Source organism: Condylura cristata, unplaced genomic scaffold (genome assembly GCF_000260355.1).
Source record: "Condylura cristata isolate star-nosed mole 26May11 unplaced genomic scaffold, ConCri1.0 scaffold00003, whole genome shotgun sequence".
NCBI classification, from domain to species: domain Eukaryota; kingdom Metazoa; phylum Chordata; class Mammalia; order Eulipotyphla; family Talpidae; genus Condylura; species Condylura cristata.
Window position 1 is genome coordinate 29,368,799 of NW_004567104.1, and position 15,970 is coordinate 29,384,768.

The following is a 15,970-nucleotide window of genomic DNA, read 5'->3' on the forward strand; positions in this document are numbered from 1 at the left end:
GTGTGGGGGACCTTGGCCGGCGCCCGTCCCCCACTGGCGAAGTGAAAGAGGAAGAGCAGAGCGCCCTTCCCCTCGCTGGACCATCTCCAGCCTGGGTCGCGCCGCGGCGGCGCTGCCGGGGAGGCGCGGAGTCGCGGGAAACCCGGCCTGACGCTGGCGCCGCTGCCCTGCGGGGACCCGCCGCGGCGCCCCTCTCTCCCCGACCCTCCTCCCTGTGACCCCCACCCGAGAGAAGTCAGGTCGTTTGGAATGACAAAAGAAGTGTGGCTCAGAAATGTTTTCATTGTGCCGGGTGGTAAAAGGTGTCTCACCCGGGGCGGCGGGCCCGGGAGGGACATGGGCCGGAGGGGGAGGCCCGCGGCCACCCGGCGTGCAGCAGCCCCGGGGACACCCGGACCCTCCGGAGCCCTCCCCACCCCCACCGTCGCCTCCGGCCGCTCGGGACGGCGGGGACGCTCTCGGGTGGCCCCGCCCGCCCCCGCGCGCGTCTCCAGTCCTCTCCGCCCCGCCTGGCTCGCTGCGAGCTTTGCCCATTTCCCAGGACCCGGCAGAGGAGGCCGCATTGAGGGCACGCCGGCCCCCTCCTGCCTTCTGGTCCTGGCACTCCTGGTCACCCTCAGTGCAGGCGACGCAGCTGCAGCCCAGAGGAGACACTTGGGTGAGTTGGCCGAACAGCTCCAGAAGAGTGGATAGGGGCCAAGATGGGCGGAGGGAGGGGTAGGGAGGACAGGCTCCATTCCTGCCTCCTTCACCAAAGGCGAGAGAGACCAGCAGGTGATAGAGATTAGGGAGGCCGGCAAGGGAGATAGGGGCCCCTACATTCTAGGAGGCAACTTGTGCCAAAAGGGTCACAGCCTCTGAACACTGATCTGCCCCCAACCTGAGGACACAGGGGCTCTTGGTGACATTTTGTGGAAAAGGAGGCCTTAGGGACACTTCACTTTAGTGCCTTTGCTTTGGGCCCAGACAGAGGCCCAGACTCGAATCCTCTGCTACACGGTGTCCTTCTTGGGTGGTTCTGTGACTTGACCTAGCCTTAATTTCCCCACCTATGAAAGGGGAGTATAATGCTACCTCCCAGGCCCTGTGAGGATGATACCAAAAGATACTGCCAAGTGCTGAGCACAAAGCCTGTGGACAGGTGGATCCCTGCTACCTTAGCAGAGAAGAATCTCCACTTTGGGCGGTGCAGGGGGCACTCCCTGCTGGGTGAGAAGATGGCCTCCTTGCCCAGGAGTGGCCTGGGGAATGGACACTGGTAAAAGCCACCAGCAAGGATGCCCCAGGCAACCCTTTGGGGGGGGGGGGTGTATGGTGGGGGGAACCCTGGTTGTTGGCTGTCTGGGTCTTGGCACAGGATGCACAATATAGCAAGGACAGTTGCAGCTTTCCTGTGGACACCCCCTCACCAGTCCTTCTTAAATGTGACTTTTCACCCCCAGACATCTCTACTTCAGAAAACTGAGAGCCACTGTCAAAATAGACACCTGCAAACTCTCCACCACAGAGCAGAATTCCCATTGTGCGGATGGAAACAGCCAGATTTCTGAGGGTTAAGTGATGTGTACAGGTAATGGAGATACCTTACTCTTCCTTGTGCTTAATGCTGTGAGTGTTCTCTTAAGCAAAGATAGGCATGCCTCCCTCTGGGCAAACCAAGGCGCAGCTGGTGTCAGACTTTTCAGTGCTGACTGGGTGGGGCACTCTGCAGAGATAACCACACCCAAGTTCCCCCTTCTTGGGAGGAAGAAATGCCCCCACCAAAGCAGAAAACAGACTTGGGGGAGCCACTCTCAACCTCTAGCGGAGATGGACCTCAGGCTTTGGAACAAAGATCTTGACTTTGAGAGACAAGGTCCTTGGGGATCTTGAGCAAGAGAAGGCTCATTTGGCAGTTCCCCAACACTCCGCCCCGAAGTCTTAAAACCTGCCCGAAAAGCTATTTGCTGTGCTTGGGCCTGCCGCTTCTCCAGTAAGCCACAACCCGGCAGTTGTGTCAAGAAGTTTAAGTTTGAAAGTAAGGACATTCCTTCCTTGGAACAAGCCACACACAGTGGCTGCCATTTGGACAACCCGTTCACAGCTATGTCCCCAGATCCCACAGGCCGCTGCCACACCGTGGGTGCTGGAGAAGGGCGGGGCACCAAGACCATGCCAGGGTTGTCTGACTCAGGGAGAAAGACAAGTACCTCTGCTCACCCACCTCTGCCTGGAGAGCCTCCCTTCCCACCCTCGCGCCCCACTGATGTGCTCTCTTCTTGACTTCCTTTCCCTCCCCCCTCCCCCCTAACCTGTACAGAACAGTGATATCAGCCTGGAAATACCCTGCCACTGAGAAGGTCTCTCTCTGCCCTCACCATCTGCATTGCGCACACAGGATGTCCCTATCTGTGGTCATCAGCACCCGCTCCCCAGACCCATCCTTCCACTCTAAAGCCTTTGGTTTCCTGGCCCTCCTGAGACCAACTCCCAGGAGACTGGACACCAGACAGGCTGAGGCCTGTGGGGGAGGCCACTGTGCTTTTACACATAAATGCGCAAGCTCATGGTTTGATTGGGCTTAGGTGGGTAGTTGCCAAGCCCCGTGGGGGCTCCACCCCCATGCCACTTGGAGAGAGGCTGTGTGAGGACTGAGCACATGAACCAGCTTGGCCTCAGCCAGGGGAACCAAAGGGCAGCAGGTGGTGAGTCTTTCTGGACATCTCCTGTTCTAGTTAAGTGTTATGTCGACCTCCCCTGGGGACGTTAGCCTCTGTCCTGGGCCGGTCTCTCAGGGGGCCATTGCAGGTAGAATCGGGATAAGATGAAATCTAATGGATCCTGAATGGCTGGGGACCTCAGCAAGCAAAACAGAAGCTAGACGCCACCAGGGGTCAGGACACTGGTCAATGCAAAGCCTGGCAGAGGGTCCTGTGGCGTGGTTAGGAAGGGCTTCTTGGGACGTGGAGGGTTGCCAACCTAGGGTACACAGGTACACCCCAGGGCTGAGAAATTCCAGCCAGATTCAGTGGGGGGTGATATTAAGTTTTTTTTTTTCCCCATTTGGTCTTCATAGCAACCCTGAGGTAAGTACTGTTATTATCCTCATTGTACAGATAAGATCTAAATCAGGGTTCAGAGAAGCTAAGTGTTCTTTCGTTATGACAGAGCAAGGATTTTAACTCAGATGCACTGGATGCCAAAGCCGGTCTTAACACTTTTCCATATCCTAAGTGTGTCTGGCAAAGGAAAATAGGGAGCAAGCTCATGAGGTGAGAAACCGTGTAGAGCAGAGCCAGGACAGTAACGTGTCTGGAGCGCAAAGGTTTGTGCACAAAGAGGTGAGAGCAGAGTCTGGAGAGGACAACAGAGAACTTATAAGCCTCATAAGCCACAGTCAGGAATGTGGACTTGGTCTTGAGGGTGGTAAGGGGGTTGTAACCTTCCCCCCACAATTTGACTCAGAAGAATAATGTGTTTTCTCTGCTTACAGTTAGAAAGGTAGGTGCAGGTAGGGAAGAGAAAGCAGAGAAGTGAATGTGACCTACTCTAGAACATGCTTCTCTGTATTCTAATCATTATGCATACAGAGAAAACTATTCCTTTAGTATGACAAAGCCAGGGGCTGTTTGAAGCTAAAAGCAGCCAACCTAGGGTGCACAGGTACACCCTGGGGCTGAGAAATTCCAGCCAACATGTACCTAGATTCACTGGGGGGTGAAGAACAAGAGCTGGTTCAGAGAGTGATTAGAAATCTCTCCTGTCTCACCCGCTGCTCCCCTCAGCCGTATATTTCAGTGGATCCGCCTGTTCTGCTCCCCACTCTGCGTCTGGTGAATCCTGTCACGTTCCCTCACACCTCTGGCCTACACCCCAGTTCTTGCATGCACAAATAATTGAAATAAATCTTTTAAAATAATAGCAGAAACTCTGGGACTGCTCCAGTGATCTCACTAGTAGCATGAGGACAATGAACACACAAAGAGAAAAGTACAATCATGAGGCTCCCTGAGGAACAAAGTGGAGGCCTGGCAGCGCCCCCATTTATCTTTTATGTGATGTACATTTGAGCCAGGGTGAGTCAAATTTTATGCTGCGGATGTTTGCAAGCTGAGTACTGTAACCACAAAGGGATTTGCTATGGGAAGTAACTGCTAATGAAAAGTTCCAAGATGTTCAGGCTCTAGCTGAGCCTCCAGGAATGACACCTGGAACACGGCAAAATGAACCCACTGTTGGAACCACCACCTCTGGCACCTGTCAGGAGAGTGGGGACTCCGGAGGCCGCTATCTTGAACTATTGTGTTCAAGAGTACAGTGCTTTATTATTTTTTAAAGATTTACTTATTTATGCGTATAAGAACTGGGGTACAAACCAGAGGTGCATGGGGTGAGAGATTTCACCAGAGACAGAGTGGGGAGCAGAACAGGCAGATGGGCTGAAGTACACTGTTGAGGGGAGCAGCGGGCCAGACAGGAGAGGTCTGCCATGCCATGGGTCACCTCCCTGATGGGGGATTGAACTCGTGCTGCATTTGGCCGTGGATAGCTTCATAGTACTGTGCTTTAACCCACTGTGCCACCAGGGAGGGCCCATGCAGGACTTTGTGATCCAAAGACCAGAAAGCCATAGTGAAAACTGTCAGCCTCCAAAAGCTGATGAATGAACATGGAACTGACTTCAGAAAGATCACACACCTCCTTGATCATACTTGCCAGGAGAAAACAAAGCAGGGGAAAGAGACCTTCAGTGGACTTCCACCTTCCACGTAGTCCCCATCCAACAACCAGCTTCTTTGCTCTTTAGTCCTACCTTCACCTCAGATCTCCTGCTGTCGTGGGAAACACGATGAAGAAGGCACAGCAGTGGTGGAGTAGATTTGCAAGGCAAGACTCTGCTTCTTGAGCAGGAGGTTTTGCACTATTTGTTCACTGTACAGAAGCTAGTAATGGATGATCATACAGAAGTCTGGAGAGTGGGATTGAAGTTGGAGATAAAGGGTTATGAGGAACAGAGAAAGGAAGTTGTGACCATATCGAGGGGTGCTAGCCAAGTGCGCGTGTCGATGTTAGCGCAGGCAAAGTTATTCTCAGACCACCATGAAGTTAGTCACACAATCAGGTCACAAGGCCTGGGCGTCCTGGGCCTGCCTTGCAGTATGGCTGCTCTCCATTGGGAGCCAAGCAGGCAAGCTCTGCTGTGATTTGCAGAGAGTGAACAGTCACAGTTGCCCATGAGCAGCCAGTTCATAGGAACCCACAGTCTTCTATCTGTGATCATTTTTCTTTCTTCATATAAATGGAAGGAAAGTCAAAGGACATATAGATCCTTTATATATTCACAAATTAGATAGCTAGATGATAGAGAGTGAATAGACAGGGAGATAGAAGAGAGAGAGAGAGAGAGGGAGAGATCCTTTAGAATTTTAGACCATCTTACCTTCTGCCTGATACATATCCATTAGAAATTTAGAATTGGGCCCTTCCTGATGGCACAGTGGGTTAAAAAGCACAGCACTATGAAGCTATCTGTAGCCATTCAGCACAAGTTTGATCGCCAACCAGGGAGCTGACCCACATGCCCCAGCAGACCTCTCTAGACCCTCCTGCTGATCTCCTCAGCAGTGTATTTCAGTCAATCTACCTGTCCTGCTCCCCACTCTGTCTCTAGAGAATCCTCTCACCCTCTACATCTCTGGCCTATACCCCTGTTCTGTATGTATAAATAAGTAAATCTTTTTTAATTTAGAATTTTTCCTTCTGGGAAATATTTATGTATCTCCTTTAGGATTTTTCTGAGGGTCCCCTGAAGATTGTTCAGTGCCTGAAAATGTCTTTTATTTTGTCCTCATTCTTGATAGATTATTATTTTCCATACATAAAAGATAGACTGGTAGTTATTTATTTACTTACCTACTTTTAGTTCTTGTGGGAAGGATCTGGACAGAAAAACTAGTTTGACGTATTCTTTATACCTGCTTCTTGTCGGGGGGCTGTCAGGGCCCCTTGACAGATGGCACAGATTGTGGTCCGTGGACCCAGAGACCAGAAGGCCTAGAAGGGTAACAAGGCACCCCCAGCACAGGGTCTCTGGTTGTGGTGAGCATGGGGTGGAGTTTGGCTAGCATGTCAGAGCGGGTCCTGGCCTGGGAAAACCCGAAGGCACAGGGGGAAGGGTGTATAGACAGAGCATGGAGGATTTGTAGAGCAGTGGAATAGTCTGTGTAATCCTACAATTATATATATCACTGTATGTTTGTTCATATTTGTAGAACATACAACACCAAGATTGAACTGGGAACTATGAACTTCGGGTGATAGTGACGGGTCAGCATAGGTTCATCAGTTGAGGGGTGTGGATGGGGGAGGCTGCATGTGTGCAGGCGTAGGGACTATGAGGAAAACCTCTGAACCTTCTAGTCTTGCAGCATACCCAAATTTGCTCTAAAAACCAGTCATTTTTTAAAAATGCTGTAAAATCCGTCAACCCTCTGAGATTGGTATTATCATCAGATTTTCCTTTGAAAGATCCTCAGGTTTGGAGATAAAAGCAGTTTTCCCAGTGTAACACAGCTAATAATGGCAGAGTTGGGATTCAAACACTTCTGCAGGACCCCAAGGTTTGTGTATCTCTGCTGGACATTGCTCTCCACTGCGCTGTCTCACCTCCCTGCTGGCTCGCGTTTGCGGTTTTATATCAGCTATTGATGAAGAAAAATATCCTGACTCAGCCTTCATCATCACACTCAGCTTTGCCTTGTCTGAAAACTCGAATAAGATATTGACTGGCTCTGGAGAAAAGTAGTCTGTGCACTTCAATAGGAATGTTTGAGCATAGACTGCAAAACTTCTCTCTCAAACTCTGCGAGGTTTTAGTGGTTTTATCATAAAGCTCCTTGTAAACAACTACCAGATTCTTCTGTGGCTTCACTTTCTCATGTCCTCTGGTCTGAGGTTATGATATCACAAAATTGCTTTTCTGGCCAGAGAGATGTGCTGATGCATAGTTCCATCTCCATCATACAGTGGCCTCAGATTCCCGTTCTTTGAGCCGCTGAAGAGATAATCTCCAACCAGAGGTGTTACATAAGTCTCAGTCCATCTGCGCTGCTAAAACAAGATACTGCAGGCTGATTGGCTTAGACATAGCAGAAATCTATTTCTCACAGTTCTGGAGCCTTGGAAATTCAAGCTGCCAGCATGGTCGTGTTCTGGTGAGGACGTTCTTCTTGGTGGAAGGACTGAGGGAGCAGTCGAGTCTCTTTTATAAGAGTTTTAATCTGGGCCCTCACTGGTGACACAAACTGTTAAAGCTGAAGCACAGCCAGGGAGGTGACCACATGGCGTGGCAGACCTCTCCTGACCCGCCTGCTGCTCCCCTCAGCAGTGTACTTTGTCAGTCGGCCTGTTCTGCTCCCCACTCCGTCTCTGGTGAAGCCTCTCACCATGCCTGCACCCCAGTTCTGTATGCATAAATAAAATAGATTTTTTTTTAAGTTTTAATCTGTTCTTGAGGGCTCCCCCTGATGACCTAAACACGTCCAGAGGCCCCACCTCCTAACACCATCAACTCCGGTAGGGGCTATGATCTCAGCACATGAATCTGGGAGGGACAAAAACATTCAGACCAGAGCAGTAAGTGCTCATCACCCATCAAAGTTAGAAGAAGTGTGTGGAGACTGAGGTTGAATGTAGCTCAGTTTTGCAGGGTAGGAGATGAAATCCACTCAGGTTTCCAAGTTTCCAGAAGTGTAAGAACATTGCCTGTAAATGTGTGGGGCATGAAATTTTGAGAACATCCTCATCCTACTTGAAAATGTCCGATTTAGTTAGTTGTTTAACAAATATGTTTAGCAGGCCCTCCCTGGTGGTGCAGTGGGTTTAAAGTGCAGGACTATGAAGCTATCCTTAGCCACAGCTGCACAAGTTTGCTCCCAGCCAGGGAGGTGACCCACATGGCGCAGCAGACCTCTCCTGTCTCGCCTGCTGCCCCCCTCAGCAGTCAGTCCACCTGTTCTGTTCCCCACTCTGTCTCTGGTGAATCCTCTCACCCCCACTCCTCCACATCTCTGGTGTGCACCCCAGTCCTGGAAGCAAAAAAAAAAAAAACCTTAAAAAAAAAAACAAATATGGTTAGCAAGTAACTAAGTTAATTCAGCAGAAGCTTCAGTTTTCCCATCTGTAAAATGAAGGTAAGAGCAAGGTCCTAAACTGGGAAGGATTAAATGAGATATGTGTGTAAAGTCCTTACTATTTGGTAGACACTAAATAGCAGCTATTATTTTTTTTAAAGATTTATTTATTTATTCATACAGAACTGGGGTCCAGGCCAGAGATGCGGAGGGTGAGAGGATTCACCAGAAACAGAGCGGGGAGCAGAACAGGCAGACCGACAAAGTACACTGCTGAGGGGAGCAGCGGGCGGGTCAGGAGAGGTCTGCCGCGCCATGTGGTCACCTCTGGGGCAGGCGGGGACCGAACTCGTGCAGAAGTGGCTTTAGTTTCTCAGTGCAGTGCATTAACCTGCTGCGCCACCAGGGAGGGCCAGCAGCTATTATTTTTAACATTTGTATGTAGACCCATTTTGACCTTAAGACAACTGGACATAGCCTATATAATTTACATTATAATATCTAAAAGTGTAATTCTCAACATGTGCAGGTCTGGGACGTCTCTTTCGGCACTCAGCCCTGTGTCTTGGCAGCGGCGGGATTTGAAGATGGCAGCGAGGGTCTTGTGGGGAGGCCTCGGACTGCTCCGCCTGGGGTGGTGTCTCCTTCCGCAGACAGGCTACGTGCATCCGGATGAGTTCTTCCAGTCCCCTGAGGTCATGGCAGGTAAAGCTCCCGAGGACGGTTCCGATAAGCCCTGTATTGAGTGGGGAGGGAGAAATATCCAGGCAGATAAGCGGCAAATCCAGGAATCTCTGTGAGGGAAGAAATTGGGCGTCGTATTTCCTTCCACATTGACCTTCCTGATGATACTAATGAAATGCCAGCCTCTCGGGTGTTTTCCTGCTTGAACCAAAAGGACAGGCCATTCAGACTGAAGCTGATTTTGACTGTTCAGTGGAAGAACGTTTGTGTTGGGTTTCCCCAGTAGTAGGGGAAGTTTTCTCAGGCTGCGGTCCAAGATAATGACGCTTTCATCTGGATGTTCCTGGGGGCGCTGAGGGAACGCAGACCCAGAATGTTCTCACTGTTAGATCAGGTAGGACCACGAGCATGGTTGCTAGGGACTTGAGGCTTTTCAGACACTTTGTGCACATGGCTTCTTCCTCCTGGTTCCAGATGGTCTGGCAATCAAGACTAAAGCCAAGAGAAAAGCTGGACATGCCTGCTCTTTTTAAGGCCATATTTTGAAAGTCATATATATATATATATATATGTTATCCCTGCTCTAAATACCTCTTCTTTGTTGGTATTATATCATCCTTATATCAACCACAGATGGTACATTTAGTTATTTTCTTCATTTTTATATTGAGGAAAGTGACACAAGGGAAGTTAAGTAGCTTGTCCAAGAGTCCAGCTTCCCACTGGGATTCCAGTGCAGGCAGTTGGGGCAATTCCGTGCTGTGAATTATTACTACACTAGGCTGAGTAGAATGTGGACACATGAATATTAAAGACTGTGGTGGTAGATGGGGAAGCGACAGCCATCAGGGTCATGAAGGTAGTTAGGATCATTTGTTGAGGTGCTGAAATCCCATGCTGAAGGGGATGATTAATAACATGAGTCACAATTAGTGTTTGCATAAGGAAAGTCACATACTTTTTGCCCATTTCCATCCCACTGGTCAGAGTATATCACACTATGGATAGGCACACCCAGTTGCAAAGAAAGCTGGGAATATTATCTTTATACCTGACCAGATGCGCATATAAAGAGACCAAGGAAGGAGGGAACATGACAGGTCCAGTCTTCTTTCATACACCTTTTTTTTTTTTTAAGATTTATTTATCCGTACAGAGCTGGGGTGCAGGCCAGAGGTGCAGGGGTGGTGAGAGGATTCACCAGAGATAGAGTGGGGAGCAGAACAGACAGATCCACGAAGTACACTGCTAAGGGGAGCAGCGGGCACGTCAGGAGAGGTCTTGCCACGCCATGTGGTCACCTCCAGGGCCGGCGGGGATCAAACTCATGCTGAAGTGGCTCCAGCCTCTCAGTGCTGTGCTTTAACCCTCTGCGCCACCAGGGAGGGCCCACCTCTTTTTTTTTTTTAACCTGACTCCATAAGAAGAGGCCATGTTGATCTGGTCTTAAATATTTTCCCTTTTGCCTTCAACATGACCAAAATCCTTGAGGAATAAAGTAGGACAAGCAAAGAGCCCTAGAGAACTAGTAGTGTTTTCAGGCCTGAGGTGTTCGGAGTTTTAGAGCTGAGAAGCAGAAATTCAAAGGCTGTTCCCTTCCTCCTGCCCTCCAGAGCTCTGGGACTCTGGGGCTTATGGTCACAGACCAGCTCCAGGCAGCAAGTTGTTTTTTCTCTAATGTACTGTTTGGTTACATTATTTTTATGTAATAAGAGTTTCATAGACAAAACTAAGGTCACTTATGATCATAACCCCATTGCTCGTTCCCTCCGGCATTCACAGTCTCCATCCTGGGTAACAATCATCATCACAGAGACGAGGCAGAAACGCCAACTGCAGACTTTAGAACTCAGGAGAGGAATGGGCCTCCCCCTGCCTCTCCACACACCCATCTAGGGTACTCTGACGTCTAACTGGCCAGGGGGGGTTCCTTGACCCCTCCCAGGTAGGATCCTGGAAGGAAAACATTTGCACGACCCCAGCTGACAGCTCTACCAATCAGAAGCCCTGCATTTCCTGTCTGTGCAGAGGCTCACAAGATTGAGATCAGGGTGAGAGCTGGCTGGTGCTTATCTGGAAGCTTGGATGAGAAATCTACTTCAAGTTCATTCTTGCTGCTGGCCTAGTCTACTTGAGCCATGGAACTACAGTTCCCTGTTTCCTGGCTGGGCCTCAGGAAGGAGGTTGCACTCATTCTCTTACACCACCCAGACTCCTTCCCAGCGGCTCCTCCCTCGTCAGGCCAGTGATGATGCACCCCGTGCTAGTCAAGATTAGTCAAGGTTCCGGTCTCTGATGCTTCCTCTTCTGCCACCAGCTGGAGAAAATTTGTCTGCTTTTATTTATTTATTTTTATATTTACATATATATTTTGGGGAGCATAGAAGAACTGGGGTGTAGAATAGAGAGGTACGGGTGTGAGAGGATTCACTAGAGACAGAGTGGGGAGAGAAACAGGTGGATTTACTGAAGTACACTGCCGAGGGGGGCAGCAGGCGAGGCCGGAGGGGTCTGCTGCGCCATGATGGTCAGCTCCCTGGCTGGCTGGGATGGAGCCCAGGCCTCAGCCGTGACAGTGCTGAGACTTAACCCCTCAGCCTCCATGGAGGCCCTGTGGTCAGCTTTTCCCTGTTACACTCACTGTCTTTACAGTGCCAGGGATTATTCAGAGCAGGCATTGATATACTAGGGGTTGGGAAATCTGGGGGCCACCCAAGAATCTTGTCCACCATATTTCTCTGCTCTTGAAACTGCTCCCCTCTGCCTCTCTCCACAGAGGACATCCTGGGCGTAGAGGCCGCACGACCATGGGAATTTGACCCCAGCAGCTCCTGCCGCACAGTGGTCTTCCCACTGCTGACCTCTGGCTCTGCCTTCTGGCTGCTCAGGCTCTGGGAGAAGTGGGGGCCATGGCCCGGCCCTGTGAGTGGTTATGTACTGCTGGTGGGGCCCCGACTCCTCCTCACTGCCCTCTCCTTTGCCCTGGACATGGCTGTGTACCATCTGGCCCCTCTGTGGGGAGCAGATCGCTGGAACGCCCTGGTCCTGCTGTCTGGTTCCTATGTCACCCTGGTCTTCTACACAAGGACTTTCTCCAATGCCATCGAGGGGCTGCTCTTTGCATGGTTGCTGGTACTAGTATCCCACCGTGTACTCTGGAGCCCCAGAACCCAGAGGGCCGCTCTGGGCCCACAGTGGCACAGCTGGCTTCTCGGGGGCATCGTGGCTGCTGGCTTCTTCAACCGGCCCACGTTTCTGGCCTTTGCTCTGGTCCCCCTTTTACTCTGGGGTGTTTGTGGAGCTACAAACCCTGGCTTCAAGTCACTGACCCAGGAAGCTGTGGTGCTGCTCCCAGGGGCGACCCTCACGGCAGCAGTTTTTGTGGCTGTGGACAGCTGGTATTTCTCCAGCCCCTCCAGGCCCAGTTTCCTGGTCCTAACACCTGCCAACTTCTTGCACTACAACCTGGATCCTCAAAACCTGGCGAGGCACGGCACACACATGCGGCTCACTCACCTGGTGGTCAATGGCTTCCTGCTCTTCGGGGTGCTGCATGCCCAGGCCCTGCAGGCTGCATGGCAGCAGCTGCAAGCCTGCCTCCAGGCCTTTGCACAGAAGGGCATCCTGAAGGCGCTGGGCGCCAGGGGTCTGCTGTCCAACCCCAGGATTCAGCTCCTGCTCCTCTACTTCATGCCTCTGGCCCTGCTGTCTGCCTTTAGCCACCAGGAGGCTAGGTTCCTGATCCCCCTCCTCGTCCCCCTGGTCCTGCTCTGCAGTCTGCAGACCGAGCGTGTGCCCTGCAAAGGTGTGCTGGTCCTTTTCAATGCCCTAGGTGCCCTCTTCTTTGGCTGCCTGCACCAGGGTGGCCTAGTGCCTGGCCTGGAGCACCTGAAGCACGTAGTTCATACACCTGCACTTCCAAGCATACCCACCCACTACACACTCCTCTTCACCCACACCTACATGCCTCCTCGGCACCTCCTATACCTCCATGGGCTGAGGTCGCCTGTGGAAGTGGTGGACATGGGTGGCACTGAGGACCAGGTCTTGTGCCAAGCCCTGAACAACTTCACCAGCCAACCAGCTTGCCAGGTGGCTGGGGGGCCATGGCTCTGCCGTCTCTTTGTGGTGACTCCTGGCACCACCAGGCCTGCCATGGAGAAGTGCAGGTTCCCCCTCAAGAACGAGACACTTGTGTTTCCCCACTTGACTATGGAGGACCCACCCACCCTGACCTCCTTACTGAGTAGGGCTTGGAGGGACCATCTCAGCCTTCACATCCTGGAGCTGGGAGAGAAGCCTGCCAATACAAAAGAAAAGGCATCATCCAACACTCAGCGGTAGGTGGAGGCGCCCCTCCAGGGAGGGGGAGGAGGGCTGCCCCATCCAGGCACAGGAAGTGCACAGCCTCTGGCTGCTGTGTTCTTCTGGATGAGCTGCCACGCTTCCCCCTCAGAGACCAAAGAGCAGACTAGTCACTCAAGGTTCCCAGAGCCCCTATTTCTTCTAGCCACTGTGATGTTCTAAATATGTACTGGCATCTGATGGTGGAGACAGCTTCTGCTGATGCCATTCCTGAGTGACCTCTCCCAACCCATCCAAGGAAGCCTTACCTCTTTGCTGTCATGACAACCCTTTAGCATCCTAGGTACTGACAAGCTGTAGAGCAAGCAGATAGCTCAAGTTCACAGATGTGAATCCTACTCCCTTGCTGGACTCACTGGCATGGGATCTTGAAGAAGGCCCTGATAAAGGTCAGTTTCCCAGTGTGTATGTGGATCAGGGGGTCACAGAGCCATCTGCCACCTATCGAGGCCATTCCTGGGTCTGCAGCACATCCCCTGGGGAGGTGTCTTTTCTAAAGCCTTTTAAGCACAGGAGTGGGTATGCTGGTGTGTTTAATGGCCCCTTGGTGCCTGCTGTATTCTTTTATTTGATGTTGTTATTACCAAACAAGTCATTCTGGAACTTTTCTTTGTATTCTTCTTCAGCTCCTGTCCTTGAGAAATGGTAGGTCATTTCTGCAGCTCCCCCTGTAAGGGTCATTCTGCAGATTAGAGAGGCCAGATGTCCCTCCACCCCCTTCTTCTGTGCCAGTGGAGAGCACACAGTGCTGGTCAGTATCTGGTGGCACCTGAGGACAGGGCTCTACCAAGGCTGATTTCGAGTTACTGAAACGATGTTATTAATTTCTGAGCTGGGAGGAGGGGCCAAGGACCGCCCTGGTGAGGGGGGGAGGCAGGATGCTACAGTGTCTCCCTCTGTTACACTACAGCACCCACTCAAGGCTAGTCATTGTCCTTATGGGTTTGTTTCTGCAGTGAAATCTGGATTATTTTCTATAACCTCATTACTTGGCATATCTGGCAGATGACAAGCACCAGTTTTCTTTCCAGCCAAAGGTGGCTTTTTTGCCCAATAAATAAAAACCTAGTGCACCTTGGAGAAACAATCATCTCTAGGACTCCAAACTCCTCTAGGCTTCTTGGGACTTCTGCCTCTTCTCGCCCCCACTTGAGCCCACAACCTGATTTCCCTGGAGAACTGTTGGCATACTGGCCCGTGTAGACTGAGGTGGTTCCTGAGCACTAATTTGTCCATGGAGCACTGGCACCTAGAACTGTGAGGCACTGAGAGGTGAGCATGAACTGCCCAGTAGGAGAGTGGGCCGACTACTTCCCTACTTCACTTTCTGGCAGAACATGAAGAGCTTGAAAGGTCTGCTGGGAAAGGTATGCAGTGGAGTGAAGATTTTGATCAGTCTCTTTACTAGTGAATGTGATGGCAAGCCACTGGCCACAACTACTGGAGGTTTCTCCAACACAGTGGGAGCACCCAAGTCACCTCTAGCTGGTACAGAAGGCCAGTTTTTCTCTCCGCTCCAAGTCCTACAAAAACGGACGGAACTTTGTTCTTACACATCTTTTCCGTAAAAAATGAGCAATTTCTCCCTTTTCTTGCTTTCTTTCCTTTCTACCAGGTTGCAGCTTCACTGCTTTGTGTGCTGCTTCCCTTTTTGTCTCTACCCATCTAGGAAAAGACACATCAGTTAGTGTGATTATGTTAAGGGTAGGTAGTTGGGCTGGGGACTGTTAATATCTTGCTGCTTTGATACTCAGAGATCAATGAGACAAGGTTGTGGAGTGAATAACTACCCAGGCTCAAAGGAGACTCCAGTGCTCTGGGAAGAGGGGGGATTTATCTGATGGTAGGATAGCAAAGGTATAGACACCAAACCAGGCTTTGGTCATTAGGAGAATGAGATTTCCGGCCTCAGAGAGGATTAAATTAGTAGTAGCTCTGACAGGAAGACTCATTTCTAATGGGGTGGTGGGATGTCGGATCAGATGTTGGACCACTTTAGCCTCTCTATCCCCGGGGTTGGTTTCCAGCACTCAACAGCTTCTTCCCTGTTACTATCACAAAAGTTGGGAGGATAAATTCTGTTTGGTCACCAGCTGACAAGTTTTCCTGTGCCTTTGAACTTCCTAGATTGCATGATTGTTGCCTATACCAAGGTGATCAGAAATTCACTCGGAAACCTCAAATGACAGGTTTCTCTATACACCGTATTTCCTAACTATGGGTCCAATAGCAGGGTCATGGTCTTTAGACTGTATCCAGACCCTGTTTAATCAACAGGCACGGGAATCCAACTTGTTCCACTGGTAGGCAGTAGTCCTATCTCCCACATTTGGAGTGGGGCATTGAAGATCAGGGTAAACACTGGGGAGCTATGATTAAGGACTCACACCCTACCCTTGTGAGGCCGAGAACAACTTCAGTAGTCTTTGCTTCATCATGAGCGTGTGCAATAAGCATGCACCAGCACACAACACAGTAAGTAATCAATGTTGTAAACAGTATTAAAGGGTCGAGCCACAGAAGTACCACACTCATACCCATTACTCAGCTCACACGTTTAATCAGAGGATTTTGGCAACTGCAAGGTTTGTTGTCTTTCCATCCATGCTCTCCCTGGAAATAGTGTCCCGCTTCATCAGTGCACATCAGCACCATCTATCAACAGTCTTAGTCCTATTCACAGAGGGCAGGCTCTCTTTCATGCAGTAGTTGGGTGTGTGGCTCTCTCTTTACGGCGCATAGGGCCCAGCCTATTTTTATTTCGGTCAAGCTTCGGGGGCTCTTCACAAACCGTGCCCCGTGCGATCACG

General features: G+C 50.8%; 1 protein-coding gene across 1 annotated transcript; it reads left to right on the plus strand.

Moving 5' to 3' along the window:
* Positions 1-112: 112 nt before the first annotated feature.
* Positions 113-13,768, plus strand: PIGZ (phosphatidylinositol glycan anchor biosynthesis, class Z). The gene is made up of 4 exons (XM_004675421.2): positions 113-658; positions 1,443-1,570; positions 8,641-8,816; positions 11,572-13,768. The coding sequence occupies exons 3-4, from the start codon at positions 8,699-8,701 to the stop codon at positions 13,137-13,139; spliced, it is 1,686 nt and encodes a 561-aa protein (XP_004675478.2). The 5' UTR covers positions 113-658; positions 1,443-1,570; positions 8,641-8,698; the 3' UTR covers positions 13,140-13,768.
* Positions 13,769-15,970: the final 2,202 nt, after the last annotated feature.